The following is a 26,050-nucleotide window of genomic DNA, read 5'->3' as shown; positions in this document are numbered from 1 at the left end:
ACTAACAGAGCACGTTCCTGTGTCTGGTTTCACGGTAGAAGATCAAGAAAGACAGAGAAAGATGAACAAAATGACAGATGGAAAATGCTCAAAAATGATACTTGGGGATGTGCAAAGGATTTGGGAAAATCTTTTGGACACCCTTTATTTTACTTTACTTGGCAATTATCTGGCACAGTTTCTATTACACAGTAAGGTACTCGACAGGTAATTTTCTGAATCAATGAAGGTAAGAAGTCCTGAAAGTTCAAGGAATCATGGGACTTCCTTAGTTACAGTGTTTATTCCTACTTCAAGGATATTCAGATATAAGTTTTTGGTCACTTTTCATTGCTCTGGTGTTGCTGACTTTTCTTAGATCAATTGGGCAAAGCCAATAAAGAACCATTCTTCTTGCCATCAGAAAAGTTACTTTTATTACAAATAGAATGGCAGAATATAAAATGTTATCTTCATATCTCTTCAGATAGACTTTAAAAATGTAACAGTTTAGTATAGCAATTAGCTTTTGCTCAAGGGAATAAAAATCTTAATCTTATACATTTTAAAGACTGCAAAAGAAAAAACAAAAGTATAAAAGTTTATATGAGCATCCAAGGTCTACAGAGAAAAAAAACCAAAAAACCCACAAATCTCAACAATTACAAATCCCCTCCCCCCTCTCTCTCAGAATTGTGATTTAAAATAATAATAATGAAGGTTTATACATCACATTAAGCAAATGCTTTTGATACTTTTAAGGAAAAGTGTTGTTTTTTTTTCCCAATTGTCCAATTGAGAAGTTTTTTTGCCCCTGGCAATTTCTGTACTCTGCCATCCCGTCAAGACAGATGTTTCCTATGAAAGGAAAAACTTGGCTCTAAGTTCTCTCAGTTGAGCCAGCCTTCTCTGATCTGTTTGGAAGTTCGACACCGGTTCTTTGCACACCCCTAAGTGATATGTATCAGGGAGAAAGTAGCTGGGGGACTGGTCAGCAAAAAAAAGGAAAAGAAAGGATGCAAAATTATAATGATTTTTAAAAGAAAATAAAGGGAAGAAGAAAGACAACATAAAAAGAATAGGGTACAATTAAATTCGTTTTTCTCTCTGAATACACATTTACATCTTCATGCAGCTTTTCAACCAGCCATGCGCAGAAATAAGCAAATTGAAAGCTGCAAAAGCTGCAGCAGTGAAAATGTTTTGTGTTAGGTCAAAAGGTGGTGAGTGTGAATTTACTAGTATAGCCAAAAGAAAAAAAAAATCACTGAGCAGCTGCTGTTCAGTTCTGGGGAGATTATCTGCTTAGTGCCATAACAAGAGCAAACTGTGACTGAGAAGCACAAGTCATAACAGCAGCTTTACCTCTGGCCCACCAACCTTTCTTTCCGAGGGAAGGACAGAGGTTTTCTTCACCTGGTCACACACAAATTATATAAAATTCAGTTGCCTTGCAATGCAACAACAATGCTGTCAAAAGTAGAAAAGCTATCCCCAGAGAAGAGAAATATTGTCCTAATTATTAAAGAAAAAGTAAGATATGCCAGAAAGTGGAATTATCACAGTACATAGTTCTTAATTATTGCATTATTCACTTAGAGAGGTAATATTATAACCCTAGAACTAAAGTACTCCTCATTGATCTAATTTAATTTATAAACATCTTATCTTTTTTTTTTTTTTTGTCCTTTTGCCATTCTTGGGCAGCTCCCGCGGCATACGGAGGTTCCCAGGCTAGGGGTCGAATCAGAGCTACAGCTGCCGGCCTATGCCACAGCCACAGCAACGTGGGATCCAAGCCACGTCTGGGACCTACACTACAGCTCACAGCGATGCTGGATCCTTAACCCACTGAGCAAGGCCAGGGATCGAACCCACAACCTCATGGTTCCTAGTCGGATTCGTTAACCACTGAGCCACGACGGGAACTCCATAAACATCTTATCTTTAAAGTCTACATAACGAAACAGCCATTCCCAAATCTAGCCCTAAGATGGTTTCTGGAGAGTTTCTATTAAGATAGAAGGTATTTTCTGGAAATGGAGACTGGTTCAAATTTACCAAACCTCATCCAAGAGGATCCTAAGTTACTTTCTTCAAAGCAGCTCACAGCAACGCTGGATCCTTAACCCACTGAGCATCTTTTATTACTTGCACAGAGTCAAAAAGAAAACTTTGAGAAAATAACGCAGTTATGGTTTGCAGATAGGGTTAGCCAGGCGAGGCAGTGATAAGTGCTTTCTCATGGAGTCACGGACTTACAGAAAGCAGTCATTGTCCCAGTTCAGAGTACATGCTTTAGATTTGGAATATCCAACCCATGTCCACTTACACCAGCGAGTGGAGGCTGAGAGGACAGTGAATAGGAACAACCACATCCTATCATTCCTAGGAACTCTCTTGAGCTGCCCCATCATTTAGGAATTAGCCAGCCTTCTTGATGAAGCTGGACCAACCCCATTTGGAGAATCATTAGTCAATTTCAATCACATTTTGAAAAATATAAAACTATAAAATATAAAAAAATCCTTTGTGAACCAACTTTTATCTTCTCCAGTTCCAGAACTAAACAATAAGTTGGATAGTTCACTGCGAATTCTGAATATAAAACCAAAATATTAAAAAAACATTAAGACTTCATTTTACCTAGAGTTTAACTAGAATTGCTATTGTTTTGAGGGGAAAATAGCATATACTTTAAAAATCATTACAATCACTCATTGAGTCACTGTGACTATTTATATACATACTTAACCTGTAAAGGCTAGACTAAGTAAAGAATTTTTGAAAATGTGCCCAAGGTAACTTTTAAGACATTCTCATTACACAGATTTGTTTATTCAGGTGTAGGATTTCTAAATTAGGTAATGACATCAATAGGAGAAAAAAACAGTCTCTAAAAGATCTCTCTTGCATCCTCTATTTGTGACTATCTTACAAAACAGTGTGTTAAACAATTGATGCTACTCATAAAGATAAAATAAATCATCAACAGTCCTTCTAAGACTGAAATAGAATCATTAATACTTAGTATTCCACATTCTCTGGCTTAGGGGCCCCCTGCTATGTTACATAATTATGCTCACCCATTCCAGACATTTCTAAGTTGCGCAAATGTTCAAACAAAGTTTTTAAAAAATGCTTATCCCTTTCCAATTTTGGCTTTACTAAATTTAGTAAACTCTCTGGTCCTTGAAGGCACAGTTTGAACATAAAGTTCCACTGGCTTATGGTCAATTTGTAAACATACACTAGCCAGAAGCATGCAGCTCCAGAGAGAGTTCTCAGGGCCTAACTGTCTTCTGGTAGCTCTAAATGGCTCTCGTAAATAGCCTGGGTAGTCCACATAACTTAAGAAACAAGTATTTGATTATGAACGCTTCAAAACTGGAATGAATTGGTGAGGCACCAAAGCTAAACTTCAGCTCTAAACTTTCAGATACAGAATATCAATACACACAAGCATTTATTTCACTCATTCTCACAACTGGTCTCATGGACAAAGTACTCACTCCTTCTCCTGTAGGAATTTGCCCATTGATGTTAATTGTTCGAAAGGGAGAGTGAGTGGATAAGCGTTTATCCCATTCACTAGGCCGTGGTTCTGGTACAGATTCCATGAAGTTCTTTTTCAGCTCACTGATGCTGGCATGATGTTTTTTGATCTCTTCTTGACTTTTATCTAAATCCTACAGTTAAAAGGACAAAGATGCAAAACAATAAATACTAGGGAAAAAACACACACCATGGGAAGCCCATCACAGACTATGGGCACTGGTAGAAAATACACCACCTCCAGGATAAATGTTCTTAATCCATAAATTGCATTCAAATTGTAAATATACAATATGGTATATTTGCTTGCTTAAAAAAAAAATAACAGTGCTTTTCTTGGAAGCAGTGAAGCATCATAACCCCATAGCTCTCAGCAGTTATATAACCCATAAAGAGCTCACTCCTTAATTTTACAACTCTTCTTCCCATCATGACACAGCGCTAGATCTCCAACTCCTCATCCCAAGCAGGTGATCCAACAACTCAATGAGCCTCAGCTTGACAGGAACTGATTAAGGCTCAGCTCAGGCAGGATGGAGATAGCAGTGGATAAGGAGAAACTGTTAAATGAAGGACATGGTGAAGGATTCAACTCCCATCACTGGCTGCCTTGCCTTGGTGAGCTGTATTTGTGCAGCATCCTTCTATCTCTACCTGGAGTTGGTTTTACTTTCCTATTATTAGGTGGCTGTTGTTGGATTTTTTGGTAAACAGGAATAGCCCTTTCTTGATACAAGAATTTAATTACTGAAATTCCTGGCTCAAGCCTCCAGAGCAGGTTGTTATTATCTCTGAATAATTACTCAGGGGTATACAATATAATGGCTTTTTTTTCTTTGTCAATAATATTCACACAAACTAAAAGCCTTGTTTTCCAGCTTCTGACAGCTTCACTTCATCCCTAAGTACAATTCAAAATAGGGACCGACTTCCAGGAATCATCAGTGCATGGGGAGAGTTTAACAAGAACTTGTCACATACCTTCATATGTCTCCTTGACAACTTACAATAACTCAACTGTTTCCGCAAATCTGAATGCTGGACAATGAAAGGTAAGCTCTTATAGGGATATTCCAGGGAAAAATGATCAAAACTAGGCTAATAAAGTAGAAATAATATGAAAATAACCTTCAAGTTTATGTAACAGGAGGCATAAAACAACTCTCAAAAGAGTAACTTGGCCAGAAATAATCTGAGAAATACAACAGGAAGACAAAAACTCAAATGTTCTTTATCCAACATATTTCTTCAAAAAAATTCAAAAGAGCTATGCTTGAAATCAAAACATGTGGGAGCCTGTCACTTGATGACTGCTAAAAATTCTGTGTTTATATCAAGGCAGCTCTGTATCCAATAAAAGCATAATACTAAATATATCTCCTAATATGCTGTGTGAATTTTAGTATTAGTCTTTCTCTCTCTCTCTTTCTCTCTCTTTTTTGTTTTTCTTTTTCGGTTCTGTGGGAAATGGCCTCATTTATGTGGGGCAGGAGGAAGGAACTCTTTTAAATAAAAATTTGTTCAAAAAGTTTTCCTGGGACAATATAGGCTTCAAATAAGTAAATTTTCTTCAAAAGCAATGTCAAGAAGAAAAACAACATAAGAAAAAGAAATCAGTGAGACACATGACACAATTTTGATCCTGGAGATATTCATTCAGAAAATTGATTTAATAGTTTATTCTTTTTAGTTTTGCAAGACTGAACCATGCACATTTGTTTTGAAATCAAAGAGAAAACTAACCCCAAAAAGGCAATCCTGTAACTCCCCCATAAGAGTACCTCTTGCTTGCTGCAATGAAATGTGAGTGTAACTCATGAATAAGGGCTTCTCCGCGGGGAAGCAACAGTTTGCACTTTTGTTCTAGCTGAAAGCAAGAAAAGCATGTTGACTAGCTAAAGAAAAGCAGGAACAAGGTCGGTCAAAGACTCAGTAGTAAGCTGAACAACTGAGACCCACCAGGCATGCATGGCCCTGTGACCCAGCTCCTGACAAAATCAAATCTGTTTGGGCCAAGAACAACTAAACATATTTGGGAGGGCTAACAGTGTGAATGGAGCCACACAAAAATGAGCAAGAGATGCTAAGATAAAACCAGAACTCCCTGACTGTGAGAGACTGGTAATTTGTTGTTACTCTTCTTGCCTAGCTTTTGATTGCCTCGGAACCTGAGAAAATAAATATTTCAATAAAATCAGTAGCTTCTGAGGGAGCTTTCTCCATCCTTCTTAGCTGGCTTTGTTGGAAACCTGTGAGAGCACAGAGTAAAATTAAGATCTCAAAGGGAGCTGTTTCAAATACAATTTGTCACAGACACTTGCCACAGGTTCTCTTTGGGAGATGGAGGAGGAGGCGGTAGATCTAAAAATGAACTCGACCTTATCTGTGCCAGAACAAAGCATTAGTTGGGGTGGAGTAGGAATAGGGAGAGGAGGGAATGCTTAAAAAGAAAAATCTGCTAGAGCGACAGATAACTTGAGAGAACTCCCTTAAGGGACTTTTACAATACTAGAGAATGATGGTTAGCCAAATTACTTTGGCTGTTTCCAGGTTAGACACTTTTTTGATGTCTATCATCCTATAGTTTTAGCAGCAATTAAACCAAACACATCATTAAATAGAAAATATTCTCAAAAGGTGGTTAGTAGTTTTAATTTTCAAACACACACTTATTTAGAAATCCCTTCTCATGGCTGTCAGTGAAATGCTGGGAAAAACACATCACGCACAGGGACTTTGTGAGTCTCAGAAGCCATAACACACCTCATGGAACAAAGGACAAATATATGATTGGTACTATAGGTTCCAGTTAAGAGGAAGCAGCATTAAAGATGGACTCATCAAGAAACAGGCATGTTTGGAATTGGGAGATGTTACACTGTTGAGTAGAAGGGGATCAACTGACATCTATTATTCTTCCTGATCTCAGATGTGGAATCATTCTGGTCTAGCTCTATTCATGAGCTAAGGCAAAGAGATCTAGTTACCAAATCTGAAATATCCTAGGGTCCAGCCTAAGAAAACTTCATGTTCCATGAGGGAAACATATATAAAGCACTTGGTTTTGTGCCCACCCTACAGTACACGATTAGTTAAAGCTGGCCATAATTTGTATTATTTTTATCAAAGTACCTAATACCTGGCAGGGACTTAAAATATATGTATTGACAAAGAATAAGATGAACTTAAGTAATTATTGGCGGCTATGAGAGATCTGTCTTCAAATTTCCAGTTTAGTAATATTTACCATATTTAATATATGTTCATCTTTCAGGTCTCAGCTTAAGTGCTACCTCTTCAGAGACAAGTTCCCTGTCTGTCTTATTTAGAGTAGATCCTTTTTATTAGCACAGAATACTATTTCCTTCAGAGCTTTTATAATAACTTGTAATCATTTTATCAGTATTTGTTTACTTGTTTATGGTTTCTCTCTTCTACTTGTCCCCACACTGTATGCTTCCTGAAGGAAAGAACCATTTATCTCTTCCTATATATTTCCTTTGTACCTAAGTTAAATCCTTGATGTCAGAATTTATACCCATTTCTTTTTTTTTTCTTTTTTTCTTTTTTTTGTCTTTTTGCTATTTCTTTGGGCTGCTCCCGCGGCATATGGAGGTTCCCAGGCTAGGGGTCGAAACGGAGCTGTAGCCACCGGCCTACGCCAGAGCCACAGCAACGCGGGATCCGAGCCTCGTCTGCAACCTACACCACAGCTCACGGCAACGCGGGATAGTTAACCCACTGAGCAAGGGCAGGGATGGAACCTGCAACCTCATGGTTCCTAGTCGGATTCGTTAACCACTGCGCCACGACGGGAACTCCCCGATTTCTTTTAGTTCTATTTTGAGTGGAGCTGTAAGATAATTATGTCATCAGCTTCCAGATAAGAGTTTTTCTGATGTGTAAACTAACATGGCCTATTTTTTTCACAGAATAACTCCTTAATTTTTCCTCATAATGTTCCTCTAATCATCTACTTAGTTTTAAATTTCCTTATCTAATATGGACCCCAAAACTAGATAAAGCATAATAATATAGGTCTGGTAAAAACTGGAGCAATGTTGAATATAGGAAAGTGACTTTGCAAATGAATATAGGGAAAATGACCTTGCAAATCCCATAGCAGATAGTACGTTGTATTTCTGAGTAGAAAAAAAGGTACAGTTTAATACAGTTAAATAGACCCTAACTCAACTCCTAGCTTTACAAATTTACCAGCTCTATAACCACAGGGAAATTATTTAATTTCTATCTCTCTCTCTCTCTTTTTTCTTTTTCTTTTTTTTTTTTTTTTTTGGTCTTTTGTCTTTTTAGGGCTGCACTTGCAGCATATGGAGGTTCCCAGGCTAGGGGTTGAATCAGAGCTGTAGCTGCCAGCTTACGCCACAGCCACAGCCACATGGGATCCGAGCTGAGTCTGCGACCTATACCACAGATCATGGCAACGCCGGATTCTTAACCTACTGAGCAAGGCCAAGGATCAAACCTGTATCCTCATGGATGCCAGTCAGATTTGTTTCTGCTGAGTCACAATGGGAACTCCGAAATTATTTAATTTCTTTAAGCCTCAATTTTCTCTTTAAAATAAAAATTCCATACTCTCATAGTCTTGTTTTTGTTTTTTTCCTTCCTTCCTTCTTTCTCTCTCTCCCCCTGCCTTCTTTCTTTTTTTGCCATACCTGTGGCATAGGAAGTTCCTGGGCCAGGGACTGAATCTGAGCTGCAGCTGCAACCTAGGCCACAGCTGCAGCAATGTGGGATCCTTAACTCACTGCGCCAGGTCAGGTATTGAACCTGAGCCTCAGCAGCAACCCAAGCTGCTGCAGTTGGATTCTTAACCACTACACCACAGTAGGAACTCCTTAAAATTTCATTGAAGTATAGTTGATCTACAACGTTGTATTAATTTCCAAGCTTGTTTTATAATTAAACTATCTTCTATCATACTAACTACTCATTAAATGCTAGCCTCTCTCCTTTCCTCCCTCTATCTTACTTTTTTTTTTCTCACTGTTCTGTCATTTTCTGGTATTCTCAAAATTTTAAGTCCATTCTGAATTGTGATCATTTCTCCTACTTTTCCATACTCTCTCAATTCAAAAGATGAAAAAATTGTGCAAATTTGATGCTTGAAACATATAGGAGTTTATACTCTTGGATAATTCAAGGAACTTTTTTGGGGGAGCCATGTCCTGCAGCATATGGAAGTTCCCTGGCCAGGGATGGAACCCATGCCACAGCAGTGACCCAAGGCACTGCAGTGACACCACCAGATCCTTACCCCACTGCACCACAGGAGAACTCCTCAAGGAACTTTCAAACATTAATGTAGTACTTTCTAAATGTGGGCATAACAATGGAACCATGGGATGCAGAGGTAGTCCCAATCATATATTTTTTAGATAAGTATGAGAGATGGAAACTAAAAAGTCAGAAGGAGAAATGGTTGCATATCTTCATGTTTACCAACATGCAAAAGCATTTTAAACCTAAAATTCTCTCATGCAATGGCATGCAAAACCAAATGCAGCGTAGAAAGGGGGATCAGCAAAGAATGCAGAAGGTTACAGGCAACCAACTGGAATAAGCTTCAAGTTCATACAAACCTCCAACATTAAATTGCTATGTCTGATATAAATGTTTTCACCATCTAGTCTCTCTCTCTTTTTCTGTGAAAATGAAAGAGGGAAAAACAGAAAAGCATAAAAAATTAAAATGTTGTTCTTGCGGGAAAAAACTGCAAATTGGCAAATCAAAAAAATATTCAAAATTAAATGTTCACAAGCGCAGCATATGCCAACATGAGATGGTCACAGAACCACAAGGACACACAGAGGACACGATTACAACTAGAAAATGGATGATCTTGCTCATGAATGATGGAAGAATGCAATGATGTTACTTAGACAGTGCTCCTGGCTTCATTGGTTTCTTACATAACAAGCTGTTTTATGTTCATTTTTGAAACAGCTTTTTGAGGGTTATCTTAAAATGCATGACTTTAAGACGCCTGGAAACTCCATGTTCCATGGAGTAGAGAAAGAAAGCTAAAACATTATTTAGCTTTTTGAACATCATGTCATACTTAGTAATATGGCAGTGTGTGCATCTCTAATACCTTTCATAAGAAAGATCTAAGGGAGTTCCTGTCATGGCGCAATGGTTAACGAATCCGACTAGGAACCATGAGGTTGCGGGTTCGATCCCTGCCCTTGCTCAGTGGGTTAACGATGTGGCGTTGCCGTGAGCTGTGATGCAGGTCGCAGATGCAGCTCGGATCCCGCATTGCTGTGGCTCTGGCGTAGACTGGCAGCTACAGCTCCGATTAGACCCCTAGCCTGGGAACCTCCATATGCCTCAGGAGTGGCCCAAGAAATGCCAAAAAGACAAAAAAAAAAAGGTTTAAAAAAAAAAAAGATCTAAGGACATCTTATACACAATTAGTCAATATTCTTCTCTTTAAGAACTAATTCATCCTACTCTATGGCTAGGAAGAATGAGACACACAATAGCCAAACCCATCATTATCAGCAATACTGGGAGGTGATGCTATGAAGTTTTCACAATAAACATGCATAAGATATTGTCAGTGATTCCAAGTATATGGTGCCACTGCGAAATATTTCTTTTTTCTTACTTTTTTTTTCTGTCTTTTTGCCATTTCTTGGGCCACTCCAACAGCATATGGAGGTTCCCAGGCTAGGGATCTAATCGGAGCCATAGCCATCAGCCTATGCCAGAGCCACAGCAACTCAGGATCCAAGCCATGTCTGCAACCTACACCACAGCTCATGGCAACGCGGGATCCTCAACCCACTGAGCAAGGTCAGGGACTGAACCCGCAACCTTATGGTTCCTAGTCAGATTCGTTAACCACTGCGCTACGATGGGAACTCTGAAATATTTCTTATGAAGTTTAAATATTAAGGATAGGTTTGGCCTTCACTAATTATTTCATTGTGTTTAAAGAGATATTTTCCTACTAGAAAGTTTATTTTAATGAAAATATTCAATATATAGTATAGGAGTACAATTTCTTTGTTATACATGTGTGTATGCATGTGCATATATATATATATATATATATACTCAAGTGCATCTTTGCTCTTTGAAAGTAATTTTGGATTAAGAGAAATCAATGAAAAGAATGGATCACTGTCTTTTTAATGCACTGTGAAAGTCAGCATGAGTGATGGTAATGTGATTTTGTGAAACTGAAAAATGGCTAACCTTCCTCATTCTTATCAGATCTTCAGGTTTTTCTGCAAGCTTCTGTTTTGCCATTATTAAAAAAAGAAAGAAAAATGATAAAATATTGGCTCATTGAAGTTTTTTGAACTTTTGTATATATATATATATATATATTTTTTTTTTTTTTTTAAGGAGTAGGGGAGAAAAAAAAAATTGGGGAGGGAAAGGAAAAGGAACAAGTGGCCTTTTGGCACAAACCTGTGTTTGGTCACCATTTGAGATGGGTACTGTGACCTCGATGTGGGTTTTTTCCACCTACATTTAAGAAATAAAGTGGTAAAAACATTTCTGGTTAGAAAGGTTTCAAGGAATAGCATCATTTCCAAATCAGCTGCATCCTTAGGCTGGTTGTGAAGTAAGCTGATATATAGTCATAATGATGCCATCTTATAGGGAGTGTTACAGGGAAGGACACTGCTCTCAGTGGCAATCTGTTAGTTCACCAGCACATTCTCAGGGCTGAAGAGGTAATACGGACAGCCAAAGGGTCAAAAAATATTAAGGTGATTATTCCATTGATGAAGAAAACATTTTTATACTTATTTATTAAAAAGGACCTCCTAAAAATAATAATTTACACTTAAAAAGCCATATGTTTTTGTTTTGCTTTCTAAAAAATGATGTAGAAGTATTTTAAATAACATTTAAAAATAATTTTACATATAAAGATAGCAATGTACAACATTCATGACAGTTAGAAACAAAAAAAATCTTTACAGTTAAAGCACACATAAAATAAACCACCTATGACACCAAGCTGGTGTTACAAAAAATTTTGTTAGTTGATCAATATATTTAAGGAGGCAGTTTTACCCTCGAGTTTATTAGACAACAAAACATCAAAATAAACTCAATCCAAACTGTTACATGCAATTACTTCCAATGCTGATTTATAAATAAGCACACACAGGGCTCAGCTGCAACATTCAACACACTGTAATCTCTTCTCCAGGGAGTTGGACGGATCCCATGTGTTTGGTAGAGGGGCAAGATCCATCTTCAATAGTAGGAAGAGAGTAACTAAGGCCTCCTGCCTGACTTTGAAATACCTTTAGAATAAGTTATTTTAGGAGTTCCCGTCGTGGCGCAGTGGTTAACAAATCCGACTAGGAACCATGAGGTTGTGGGTTCAGTCCCTGCCCTTGCTCAGTGGGTTGACGATCCGGCGTTGCCGTGAGCTGTGGTGTAGGTTGCAGACACGGCTCGGATCCCACGTTGCCGTGGCTCTGGCGTAGGCTGGTGGCTACAGCTCCGATTCAACCCCTAGCCTGGGAACCTCCATATGCCGCGGGAGCAGCCCAAGAAATAGCAACAACAACAACAACAACAAAAAGACAAAAGACAAAAAAAAACATTAAAAAAAAAAAGAATAATAACTTTTGCCTTGGGTCCTTAGCAATCCAACAGCAAGAAATTGAGAGCCTCTGCTTCAATCTAAGAATGGAGAACAATGGAGTTCCTGTTGTGGCTCAGTGGAAATGAATTTGACATTGCTGTGAGCTGTGGTGTAGGTCACAGACGTGGCTCGGATCTGGTGTTGCCGTGGCTGTGGTGTAGGCTGGCAGCTACAGCTCTGATTGGACCCTTAGCCTGGGAACCTCCATATGCCACAGGTGTGGCCCTAAAAAGCCAAAAAAAAAAAAAAAAAAAAAGAATGGAGACCAAGTAGCAAAAGTATTTCTGGGTATGCTCCTACAGAGAATATTAACTGAGTTAAGGATATGCATTGGGAACGGTACTATCTCCACACCTGCAAGATGCCAAAAAGTTATCTCTATCTGGCACCAAATTAGTGTTTGATAATAAGATTTCCACAATATGAGGCTACTTTATTACTACTGTTGCTTTATATAATAAATATGACTTCAGGTAAATTCTGTAACTAATTTTCTAACTGCTACAACTAAACTCAACTGAGTCACCCTTAACTATCACTATCATTACAGTAGTAGAAGGTTATCAGAGTTGGCTTTCAGTCCAGTCTCAACACAAATATCTCAAAATATGTATTTACATAGAACTAACTGGCAAGAAGATCCCCTACTGGCACTTAAAGGTGAGCATATAACAGGAAGTGATCCCTCCACTCTGCTGAGGCCCCAAGAGGAAAGGGAACCTATTCTTGAAGGTATTTGTGTCTGCCATATAGGCAAAAGAACAAAGAAGTTAGCGGAAAGCCAAAGGAATCTTAGTCACCAAGAAGATTCCCTTGCCAATTCCAGCAATCCAACACTTTCCAGTTAGTATCATATATGGAGGAATGGTCAAAAGTAACAGGTGAGCTACTCCAACATTAAAAACCGAGATAGTCTAACATCAAAAAGGCACCAAACCTGGTACTGAATTACATGCATGGGGTTAGATACAAAAATGCAAACACCGATTATTCACTCAACTGTCCCCCTTCCCTCTGGACTCAAGTTGGTCCCAAAGGACAGTAAAAACTATATGTGAATAATTTTTCTTTAATACTATTAAAACAGAGCCAGATTGCCCACTGCTCTACAGAATAATTAGATATCAAACTGGCTCCAAAGGAACAGGATCAATCCATTTGCCAGGGTGAAAGCACTTACTAAGGTCTGACATAGTTTGAAATTTCTTAAAAGATATATTGCATTTGGAGTGGATAGGCAATGAGATCCTGCTGTGTAGCTAAGGGAACTGTATCCAGCCACTTGTGATGGAGCATGATGGAGGATAATGTGAGAAAAACAATGTATGTATATGTGTAACTGGGTCACATTGCTGTATAGCAGAAATTGACAGAATATTGTAAATCGACTATAATAAAATTTTTTAAAAATAGTTTTTCTTATAAAGACTGTTTCAATTAATTCCTTTTGTCAACGAGACTTGTATTTACTTCAATAAATCTAAACTGACATCTCAACTCCATCACCATTTAAATGCATTTTTATTTATTTTTGGTTTTATTTATTTATGTATTTTTTAAGGGCCACACCCACAGAATATGGAGGTTCCCAGGCTAGGAGTCCACTTGCAGTTGTAGCCGCTGGCCTACACCACAGCCACAGGAACACCAGGGCTGAACTGTGTCTGCAACCTACACCACAGCTCACGGCAATGCCAGATCCTCGATCCACTGAGCAAGGCCAGGGATCAAATCCATGTCCTCATGGACACTAGGTAGATTCGTTAACTGCTAAGCCACGATGGGAACTCCTAAATGTATTTTTAAAAGCTTATCAACATCAGTCCAGGTACTGTTACTCCTGGGAAATCTGCCAATTAAATTGGTGATTTTTTTCTGCAAGGTTCAGTGACTGTGGGTACAATCACTTCAGAACTGTAAGCAACTCAGTAGCATAAGCTCTCCTACATAATAGATCTTTTCCTTTTGTAAACTATTTAAGATTTGAACAACCACACAGATGTGCTTTCTATAGTATCTGGACATTCTCTGGATATGTTACACATATATCCATCTTAGGAAATCAAATTACATTTTTGTCCTTAGTAGAGATTCCTTTTGGATGAGTAAAATTTATTTTTAAAAGCAGATGATTGCAGTGCTGGTGTGTTTTATGGACTCATTTTTGTTCAGTCTTTTATTAAGTTTTTTATTATCAAAGTATAGCTGACTTACAGTGTCGTGCAAATTTCTGCTGTACAGCAAAGTGACCAAGTCACACACATATATATACACATTTCCTTGTTTATAGTATCTTCCATCATAGTCTATCCCAAGAGATAGTTCCCTATGCTATAGAGTAGGACCTCATCAGAGTCATTTTTTTAAGACTTAAGTTGGATAAAGTTGTGGGTCACTTGAAAACTTCTGGGAGAGCTTATGGTCTTCTTCTTCTTCTTCTTTTTTTTTTTTGGCTGCCCTGTAGCATACAGAGTTCCCAGGCCAGGGATCAGATCTGAGCTGTAGTCGCTACCTAAGCCGAAGGTGTGGCAACCCACTGTGCCGGGCCAGGGGATCGAACTCAAGTCCCAGCACTTCCAAGATGCCGCACATCCCACTGCACCACAGCAGGAGCTCCTGGGATAGCTTACAGTCTTCATGACATAATTCTACGAAAATATCTCACAGGTTAATGGGAGAGACCTTCTTTCAGAAAGAGTGAGGAAGAAATAACTTTGTTAGGATTCTACAAAAACCAATGCTTTGAGAACTTTCCTGGTCAACGAGTTAGTTGACACCTCTGAACCAGAAAGTGAATGAGCTAGCCATTTGGACTCATGACCTACCTTCCACTCTTCCGTGGGCTCAGGCTCAGCCTCAGCTTGCTCAGGTGGCACTTCTTCCTCTTTCACTTCGACCTTCACTACTTCCTTCTGTACCTTTTTGACAGGTGCACCTGGGACGCTGCCTTCTGTGACCTGACTCTCAGCAATGGCTGGTGCAGAGGTGGGCCGAGGACTTCGGTCTGCTGAATCAATGGCTGCTGCTATGTGGAAAAGGGAAAAGTGAAGAAAAGATGAAGGCCAGAGTCAATCTACTACTTCACAGTCACCAGGTGAAATAACTGTGACTCTAAGACACTTCCAAGGGTTACACTGTCCAGGGAGCTATCATACAGAAAGTAAAAAAATAAATTACAGGAGTTCCCGCTGTGGCGCAGTGGTTAACGAATCTGACTAGGAACCATGAGGTTGAGGGTTCGATCCCTGCCCTTGCTCAGTGGGCTAACGATCCGGTGTTGCCATGAGCTGTGGTGTAGGTCCCAGACGCGGCTCAGATCCCGCGTTGCTGTGGCTCTGGTGTGGCCAGTGGCTACAGCTCGAATTAGACCCCTAGCCTGAGAACCTCCATATGCTGCGGGAGCGGCCCAAGAAATGGCAAAAAGACAAAAAAAAAAAAAATTACTAGTTGTCTGGCAGGTAACTGATGGTAATAATGGCAATAAGAAAGCTAAAAGTACCCTCAACAGAAAAGCTAAAATGTCCTGACAATCATTGTTCCATAAAGGGGGGTGTATGTATGCAGAGTAAAACAAACAAACAAAAAAATTGAAAACTCGTTCTCTTAAAACATTGGCAAGATTATTTAACCTTGTAATCCATCAGTTTCAAGAATCTGCTAGGTAGTCTACGAAAGGCAAAACAAAACAAAACAAAAAAACTGTTAATTTAGTCTGATTTCTTCCATGACGGCTTTCTGAAATAAAGATCCACTTATTTATAGGTGATTTCAGGAACCTAAAAATATATTCTAGAAAAAAAAAAGGATTAAATCTGATTTCTTTTGTGACACTTCCTTGGAATGATTACAAAATAACTCGGAACGATCACAAAATAACTTGATAAAGTGATCTTCTTATAAGATATGTACACCTTTTGATGCTTGTTTAAGGGCAGATCTTTGAACTGGAAACTTTCCTTTTTAATTATTTCAAAGTCCTTAATAAAACAAAACAACCCTTTGCATTTGTCCTACTCTCTCTTATCAATTTGCATTATTGCTCCTATTCTCTAATATATTTAGGGCAGCAGTTCTCAACCAGGGGCGATTTTGCCCCTATCCCCACCCCCACCCCCCGGGGGGTATTTCAGAATATCTGGGCATGTGTGGAGACATTGTTGGTTGTCACAATGAAGGAAAGAAGTAGGAGGTGGGTACAGGCTCTAGTATGTACAGGACAAAGTTGCCAGGTTAAGAAACTGTGTTTTAGGGGAAATGCAGTATACAAGACTATTTTAGAGAGAATATACAATATAAACTTATGACAAAAGCTTGATCTTTTCACAGTTAATAGTTGTTTTGATTTGGACTATTGGGCATCTAAGTTTCAGATCACTCACTTAAAAACAATCACTCAGGAGTTCCCGTCGTGGCGCAGTGGTTAACGAATCCGACTAGGAACCATGAGGTTGCGGGTTTGGTCCTTGGCCTTGCTCAGTGGGTTAAGGATCCCGCGTTGCTGTGAGCTGTGGTGTAGGTCACAGATGCGGCTCGGATCCCACGTTGCTGTGGCTCTGGTGTAGGCTGGTGGCTACAGCTCCGATCAGACCCTTAGCCTGGAAACCACCATATGCAGCGGGAGCGGCCCAAGAAATCGCAAAAAAAAAAGACAAAAAATAAAAAATAAAAACAATCACTCATAGTCTTTTCACGATTTTTTATCTTCATTCTTTCAGGAACTAAAAGAAAACAGTCATTATATTTTGTAGTAAAAACCCTTACTTATATGGTAGTGTCTAGGAATGTCGTGTGTTTCCCCATGATTTACTATTTCTGATAACAGTTCATTACCCCTTCATGGGCTGAGACTTTTAAATTTTAATTATTTTACATTGAAATCTTTATAATTTTTATTGCACACTTTCCTTCCCTCTTAAACTGAGTATACTGAACTTAACTTTTCCTGATAAACAGATTTATAAGCAGTAAGGATTAGGTAAAACAAAGGAATTCTATGAATCAGAACAGATTTAAAAAATTGAAATTCACAACTACTTCATATATACAACACCAAGAAAGAAATGCTCAATGTCCTGTAATGATCTTCAGGGAAAGAAATCACTCTGCAGAGGATACAGAGGAAAAACAGCAGGACACAAGAATCTCCTTCATCTTTTAATGAAAACTCTGTAGCCTCTTGGAAGTCCCTGCTACTCATGGGTGCTCTAAGCCAGTCAATGCAAGAATGGCAGATGGCAGACCAAATCTAACAACACAGGGGAATGTGACAAAATATTTTGCTCACAGTTGTGTTCAAGTATCATTATACATGTGTATTCACACCTCCTCTCAAGGAATTAATTCAACTCTGCCTGGCATCAGAGAAACATAGCCCATGCTTTCACCATGTGTTATTTTGCCACTTGCATTTGGTTTTCATCCAATACTAATATTGCAGAGCCAAATGATTTAAGTCTTCAGCGTTCCTAGCTCTGGCAATCTGTACTATATGTGGAAAAGTAGGTATAAGTGTGGAAACTGGCAGTCAGAAACAGAGGCAGAAAGTTGTATCATTTGTAAAAAGTGGGAGATATTAACTCTATAGGACAGTTGAGGAAGGCATACTCCATGGATATAAAAATACCCTATAAATCCTAAATATTACTAACTTTTAATGTCATACCTAAGTCTTGTATTTTTTTTGGTTATGGGTTAATTGATTTCAATAGTATGTTGGGCAAAAACTAATTATGCACATATTGATATGTAATTCAAGTGAAAGATAGCACCTAGGAGCTTTGGAGAGAGGCAATGTCTTTCCTTTTCTCCACAAGGCGGCAACAAAAGTTATGGATCACAATAAAAAATCGTGGTAGTGACTGTGGTTGTTGTCTCTTTTTTTTTGGCCACAGCCATGGCATGTGGAAGTTCCTGGGCCAGGGACTGAACCTGTGCCACAGCAGCGACCTGAGCCGCTGTAGTGACAAAGCCAGATCCTTAACCCCTCTGCCACAAGAGAACTCCCTGGCTGTTGTCTTTTTAAACAGCTCTACTGAGATGTCACATACCATAAAATTCACCATGTAGACTGTATAATTCAATGCTTTTTAGTATATTCAGTGTTGGAGGTAGTGATTACTTCTTTAGGATGTTTTCGCTTTTCAGTTTTATGAATTCATTTGTTAGCTACTAAAAGATATTGATGCATAGATAGAGAACATTTAACTTTTAAAAATTCAATTATTCTCCATTTCTGAAGGTCTAGATAAAGAAGACTGCTGGTTGTGGACCATAACTTATTTTGTAGACCCATTAACTCCAGTATTACACTGCTCTTATCTGACAACAGAAACTTAGTTATATATTAGAGTAGTGAAGAATAAAACTTGGAGTTTCCATGGTGGCTCAGTGGAAAGGAACCCGACTAGTAACCACAAGAATGTGGGTTCAATCCCTAGCCTTGCTCAGTGGGTTAAGGATCCAGCGTTGCCATGAGCTGTGGTGTAGGTTGCAGATGCGGCTCGGATCTGGTGTTGCTGTGGCTGCGGCGTAGGCCAGCAGCTGTAGCTCTGATTTGACACCTAGCTTGGGAATTTCCACATGCCATGGAGGCGGCCCTAAAAAACTCCATAAAATTCAAAGCCATCATACTGAGTAAAAGGAGTCTTAAATTCTAGTTCTGGCTCTGTTATTTACTAGCTAAATTTCTGCTAGGATGGTGCGGATACAATGTGTATGCGATGGATCAGCGGTTCCATTATCAGAGGGCCCACATGATTTATCTGCGGACGCTGAAAAACAAACAAATGAAAAATCAAGCTGATGCTCAGTTTTACCACAGACAGATGTGGTATCTAAGAGTGAGGCTTGGAATTTTTTTTTTTTTTTGTCTTTTTGCCATTTCTTGGGCCGCTCCCATGGCATATGGGAGGTTCCCAGGCTAGGGGTCTAATTGGAGCTGTAGCCACCAGCCTACGCCAGAGCCACAGCAACACGGGATCCGAGTCGAGTCTGCGACCTACACCACAGCTCACGGCAACGCCAGATCGTTAACCCACTGAGCAAGGGCAGGGATCGAACCCGCAACCTCATGGTTCCTAGTCGGATTCATGAACCGCTGCGCCACTACGGGAACTCCCTGTTTTGTTTTAAAACTCCATATATGATACAGATGTATCCCCCCCCCCCCCCCCCCCCCCCCCGGCAAGAATCACTGCAACTACTCAATGGATGAATGAACAGCTTGATCATGTGACGCTAGAAAGTTACATAACTTTTTTGGTGCCCTAGTTTCCTCATGAGTAAAACAAGAATTCCTAAATGCTTCTTGTCCACTAGGTTGTTGGTACCAAATAGTAATATATGAAAATGGTTTCAAAAGCAAAAAGTGCAACAAAAATACAAGCTGAAAAATCCTTGTCATCATTAGCTTATCCTGTAACTTCCCACTCTATCTTACAAACTGCAATCTGAACCAGTTTTAATTCTTCAGTTGGTGGAGCAGATGCTCTGAACACCAGATATAACAAAAGAGAAAGGGAATGTTCATTAAAATAAGGCCTCTTATAAAGCAATTTCTTTCTTTCTTTCCTCCTTTCCCCCTTCCTCCCTCCTTTTCTCTTTCTTTCTTGTCTTTTTAGGGCCACACCCACAGTATATGGAGTTTCCCAGGATAGGGGACGTATCGGAGCTACAGCTGCCCACCTACACCACAGCAATGCCAGATCCGAGCTGCGTCTGTGACCTACACCACAGTTCACGGCAATGCCAGATCCTTAACCCACTGAGTGAGGCCAAGGATCTAGTCCTCACGGATACTAGCTGGGTTTGTTACCATTGAGCCACCATGGGAACTCCAGCAATTCTTATGAATAATTTTCTTAATACACTATCTCTAGCTTAGAGGCTATACATTAATTAAAAAAAAAAAACCCACAAAAAGAGGGAGGCCTAATAGGGGAAAGTGTCTTTATTAAGAACAGAAAAGGATGTAGGAAAAGGAGAAGAAAATAGTTTCCATAGACATGTTTCCAGTTCCTATACTGAGGACAGCACACAGAGAAAAAGAAGACACTTGAAAACAGAAAAATTTGTCCTACTCCGTTTATATGCAAATCTGATGCTTAAAAGAAAATATATGTAAAATGTTTAGGACAGTGCCTGGAACATACTAATGCTCAATAAATACTTGCTGTTGACATCTTTTATTCTCTCTTTTCTACGAAAAAAAGAAGGCATCATAGTGAAGAGTTAAAAACATGGCATGGGAAGAACAGTTCTAGATGCTACTTTTAGTTGTCACTATGTGACCTTAAGCAAGTCACTTAAATTCTAAAGTTAGGTTGTAGGAAATAATAAACATCAATGGGTATCCTTTCAGGAAATTAGAAAAAGAACAGCTCAATAAAAGCAAAAAGAAAATAAAGATACTGGCTTGCATAAATTAAAAATATATAACAGGAAGACAACAAAACCCAAAGGTGGTTCTTTGGAAAGATTAATAAAAGATTTGTCACCCCCCCCCCCAAAAAAAAAGGATGATGGAGTTCCCACTGTGGTGCAGTGGGTTAAGAATCCGACTGCAGGATTGCTTCAGAGGCTAGGGTTGCTTCAGAGGCACAGGTTCGATCCCCAGCCTGGCAGTGGGTTAAAAGGATCTGGTGTTGTTACAGCTGTGTGGTAGGTCACAGCTATGGCTCAGATTCAATCCCTGGCCCCAGAACTTCCATATGCTGCAGGTTTGGCCACAAAAAAAAGGGGACATTGCTATAGATCTTAGAGATATTAAAACGTATACAATAAATTTGAAAATTTAGATGGAATGGACACTTCCTAGAAAAACGCAACTATCAAAACTGAAACAAGACCTAGAACATTTTTTTTTTGGGCCATTTCCTCTGCATGTGGAAGTTCCCAGGCCAGGGATTGAGCCTGCAGCACAGTAGGCACCAGAGCCACAGCAGTGGCAACACCAGATTCTTAATCTGCTGAGCCACCAGGGAACTCCTAGAACATCTTAATGGTCCTTTCTAATAAAGACATTGAATCTGTAAGTAAAGAACCCTCCCATAAGGGGATCTTTAGAACCAGTTGGCTTTATAGGTGAGTTCTTCCAAACATTAAGGAAAAAATAATACCAATCTTACACAAACTCTTCCAGAAAACAGAAAAAAAGAGGGAATCCTTCTCAACTTATTTTATAAAGCCAACGTAAACTTGATACTAAGACCTGACAACAATGTTACAAAAAAGGGAAATTACAGGACTAGCTCTCTTGTGAAAATCATTGCAAAAGGCCTAAAGTGACATAAGAAAAGCATATTATGAGCAAACTGAGTTTACTCCAAGAATGCCAAGAAGGCTTAACATTGGAAAATCAATGTAATCCACTATGTAACATAAAAAAAGAGGAAAATCATATTATTATATCAACCAATGAAGTGAAAAGCATTTGATGAAAGTCACCATTCATTCATGATAAAAACTCTTTCAAATTTCCTTATCTGATATGAGGTAGCTACATACAACTCAGAGCAAACATCACACTTAATGATGAAATACTGATGCGTTCTTTCTGAGACTGAGAGTGGGGCAAGAATATATAAAGAATTCCCACAAGTTAATAAGACAGACAACCCAATAAAAATATGAGCAAAATATCTGAATAGGCACTTTAGAAATAATATATGAAAATTGCCTATAAACTATGAAAAGGTACTCAAATTCATTAGTCATCAGGATTTGAGTAAAGATTTGATTAAAAAAAAAAACTTTCCTCCCACATTGAGAAAATTAAAAAGAGGGACAAGAGTTGTAATAAGAAATTCTGGGGAGTTCCCGTCGTGGCGCAGTGGTTAACGAATCCAACTAGGAACCATGAGGTTGTGGGTTTGATCCCTGGCCCTGCTCAGGGGCTTAAGGATCCGGCATTGCAGTGAGCTGTGATGTAGATTGCAGACATGGCTTGGATCCCGAGTTGCTGTGGCTCTGCTGTAGGCCGGTGGCAATGGTTCTGATTAGACCCCTAGCCTGGGAACCTCCCTGTGCCGTGGAAGCGGCCCTAGAAAAGGCAAAAAGACAAAAAAAAAAAAAAGAAAGAAAGAAATTCTGGGAGTTCCTGTCGTGGTGCAACAAGAGCGGATGAGGTTTCGGATTCGATCCCTGGCCTCGCTCAGTGGGTTAAGGATCCGGTGTTGCCGTGAGCTGTGGTGTAGGTTGCAGACACGGCTCGGATCTGGCGTGGCTGTGGCTGTGGTCTAGGCTGGCAGCAACAGCTTTGATTAGACCCCTAGCCTGGGAACCTCCATGTGCTGCAGGTACAGCCCTAAAAAGACCAAAAAAAAAAAAAAAAAGGACAAAAGAACTTCTGACACACTTAAAATATTATATAGAAAGTGTAGAACATAAAAGTTCTGTTCACATTCAACTAAATACAAAAAAATCATCTTATTTTCAACATTTATTAAGAAATGCAGCAAGTACTGTGGTAATTATCAAGACCCAAACCAGTTAAGATCATGCACCTTTAAAAAGTTCTCAAACTGTAAGGACAGGAAGAAGGCATCATAGAATATGTCAAGGAAAAAAGGGATCTAGATACCAGAAAATGTAGATTCTGTCCAAAGTCTGCACTGCCAAACTAGGTTAACTTTGGACAAATTACTTTTTTAGGGTTCAGGTTCCACTTCTATAAAATAAGATGGATGGAATGAATGATTTCAAAAATCATTTATTACCATTACATTTACCATTTACTAATGGTAAAGCCAACTCTGTCTTCCTTCACAATTATATGCTTTTTAGTTTTGGAAACTCAAACATTACTACAACATTTCAAGACAAATTTTTGGAGATTTCCCCCCTAGCAACATAGTGCATAATTTAATAAGAACTAGCCAATATTCATCAATAGACAGAGACATCAAGGTTTTTTGAAATCTTGTATTGAACTGTGAGGATTCTACAGCTGGAAAAAACAGTCAAGATGTGATTTTTACAAGTAATAGAAATGTCTTTAAATCAAATGTGATTTCTACAAGTAATAGAAAGTAAAGCTTTCTCATTTGTTCAAGATTCCAAAGCTCATTAACCCTTGAATCGTTGGTTATTTCTGTTCTCAGAAAGAAAAGATCTAGCGGCATAATATCTAATTTAGTGGAAAAAGCCATGGGATGTGGTATCAGACAGACATGAGTTTTCATTCAAGCTTTGGCACTTACTACCTGTAAGATCTTGAACAAACTGCTCATTAAACTTTCTTTTTTTTTTTTTGTCTTTTGTCTTTTTTGTTGTTGTTGCTATTTCTTGGGCCGCTCCCACGGCATATGGAGGTTCCCAGGCTAGGGGTTGAATCGGAGCTGTAGCCACCAGCCTATGCCAGAGCCACAGCAACGCGGGATCTGAGCTGCGTCTGGGACCTACACCACAGCTCACGGCAACGCCGGATCGTTAACCCACTGAGCAAGGGCAGGGATCGAACCCGCAACCTAATGGATCCTAGTCGGATTCGTTAACCACTGCGCCACGACGGGAACTCCTGCTCATTAAACTTTCTAACCACAGTTTTCTCACTGAAAAACAGATACAAAATATTAAGAATAATAGCTCCTCCAAACTAAGGTAAACTGGAGATAGGGTGATTTATTGGACAAGGAGGAAATGCCTAATGTTATAAGAATATGGCAAACATGAGGATTGAGTGACCATACCTCAAGCTTAACATGAATGAGAAAACCGAGCTAGAGATAGATTAAGTAACTTGCCCAAGAAGACAGATCATAAATGCAGTGGCTAGAGACTGGAACCAGGTCTGATTCCAGAACCCAAACCTTTAGCTACTGTAACATGTACCTTGCTTTTACAGTTGATAGCATAGAGCTGCAAGCAGCAATACTCTGTTTTGGTTATGCCCTCTGAACTTTTATTAGCCACCTTTTTTTAGTGGTATAAAGAACTGAATATGGCTTATTACTTCATTTCAGTAATGCTCTCCAATTCTTGAGACTAAACTTAGAAAAACTGAGAGAGAGCTTCTGTCAGTATACCCAATCATGAAACTTATTTATTTGTTCCCTCTTTTATTTAAACAAAATCTGGAGACTCCAATAATAGGGCTGGGGTTTTTTTCCGTCTATAATTGACACATGACACATTATCTAAGCCTTCTCAATGATTGTTCTAGGGAGGCAGATACTTTCCCTCTTTTCTATTTGAAAAATAACTATTTAAAAACATTCAAGGGGGCGTTCCCATTGTGGCTCAGCTGTAATGAACCTAACTAGTACTCATGAGGACATGAGTTCAATCCCTAGCCTCACTCAGTAGGTTCCGGATCTGGTGTTGCCATGAGCTGTGCTGTAGGTCACAGACGTGGCTCAGATCTGGCGTTGCTGTGGCTGTGGCATAGGTTGGAAGCTATAGCTTCTATCAGACCCCTAGCCTGGGAAACTTCCATATGCTGAGAGTGAGGCCCTAAAATGCCAAAACAAAAACAGAAACAAAAACCTTCAAGAGGGGCTTTAATTCAGTATACTACAACAGGTTTTTGCCCTGTGGTCGAGAGCCTGAATTTTTTTTTTTTTTTTTTTTCCTTTTTAGGGCCGCACTTGTGGCACATGAAGTTCCTAGACTAGGGGTTGAATCAGAGCTGCAGCTAAGGCCTGTTATACCACAGCCACAGCAACACCATATCTGAGCTGCATGCAGCAACACTGGCAATGCTGGATCCTTAACCCACTGAGCAAGGCCAAGGATTGAACCCGCATCTTCATGGATACCAGTTGGGTTCTTAACAAACTGAGCCACAAGGGGAACTCTGAGAGTGAATCTTATTCTAATTCTAGTGGTGTTCAATTCACCACTACCTTGCAGTGGAACCTTAATGTAGTCACTACTCTGAATCTCTGTTTTCCTTTTCCTAAGATGATTCCACTGAGACAACTACTGAGATCCATTTCATGTTACCAATGAGATTCTTTAATTTGGTTCTCTTCTAAATAACTGTACTTCCTTTGAACACGCCCGCTCACATCTGATAACTGTATTTCCTTTATCTCTCTCTAAAGAGTTAGGATGATGAAAAATCATAATTATTCCATACAAACCTCCATCAAGGCTTCTGGATGCCCGTTTGCTTGCTGTGCGCTCAAAGTGTGGGGCAGGCCTGTCAATCAAAGCACTAGCTTGCCTGGTCTGAGCCTGAGTTCGGCCACTGTATCGAAATTTGGATCCCAGGGCGAGAAATTTGCTTTTAGGAATGGTGTCTGTAGATGTCAGTCTGGGGGGGAAAAAACATAATAATCATATATTATATATGTCATCTCACCCTAATGAGACTGTGAGATTAAAGCCAAAAATCAAGAATTAAGAAGTTTCATAATTTGATAGTTACCTTATAGTTACTAAGACAAATTTCCAATCAAGCAATCATTATTTTCATTCTATGTCACTTCTCAAAGCAACATGTACAATTTATTTGTGGTATATATCAATAATACCATCTTTTATCTCTACAGGTAGGGTCTTACAGTTTTCAAATGCTTTTATAGCACTGCAATATTTTCACTATATCCCTATAATATTTTCATCATATTATAGAGAAAAGAAATTGAACCTTAAAAACGCTATTTGCTTAAGGTCACACAGCTATTAAGCAGTTGGAGATATCATTTATATGTGCAATCTAAAAAAAGGGATACAAATGAACTTATTTGCAGAACAGAAACAGACCAGACTCACAGACTTTGAAAAACTTATGATTTCCAAAGGGGACAGGTTGCGGGGGGGATGGACTGGTGGTTTGGGATCGGCATATACACACTGAGGTACATGGAATGATTGGCCAATGGTGACTAGCACAGAGAACTCTACCCAATATTCTGTGATAATCTG

At 39.2% G+C, this 26,050-nt stretch overlaps 1 protein-coding gene across 16 annotated transcripts in view; it reads right to left on the bottom strand.

Annotated features, from left to right (window-relative positions):
* Positions 1-26,050, bottom strand: part of EPB41 (erythrocyte membrane protein band 4.1) — a 168,611-nt gene that overhangs the window by 40,440 nt on the left and 102,121 nt on the right. For 3 of the 16 annotated variants that reach the window (XM_047792916.1, XM_047792922.1, XM_047792928.1), the window contains 6 exons: positions 25,264-25,436; positions 15,007-15,206; positions 10,984-11,040; positions 10,765-10,806; positions 9,141-9,203; positions 3,492-3,668 (listed from right to left, as the gene is read on the bottom strand). In XM_047792916.1, coding sequence (XP_047648872.1) covers positions 3,492-3,668; positions 9,141-9,203; positions 10,765-10,806; positions 10,984-11,040; positions 15,007-15,206; positions 25,264-25,436 — 712 coding nt within the window. Of the gene's footprint in view, positions 1-686; positions 967-1,344; positions 1,396-3,491; positions 3,669-9,140; positions 9,204-10,764; positions 10,807-10,983; positions 11,041-15,006; positions 15,207-25,263; positions 25,437-26,050 lie in introns of those variants that run through there. The other 13 variants (XM_047792915.1, XM_047792923.1, XM_047792917.1 and 10 more) reach the window with 10 other exon arrangements.

Source organism: Phacochoerus africanus, chromosome 8, assembly GCF_016906955.1.
Source record: "Phacochoerus africanus isolate WHEZ1 chromosome 8, ROS_Pafr_v1, whole genome shotgun sequence".
Lineage (NCBI taxonomy): Eukaryota > Metazoa > Chordata > Mammalia > Artiodactyla > Suidae > Phacochoerus > Phacochoerus africanus.
The sequence above is the reverse complement of the archived record's forward strand: the minus strand, read 5'-3'. Positions and strand labels throughout refer to the sequence as shown.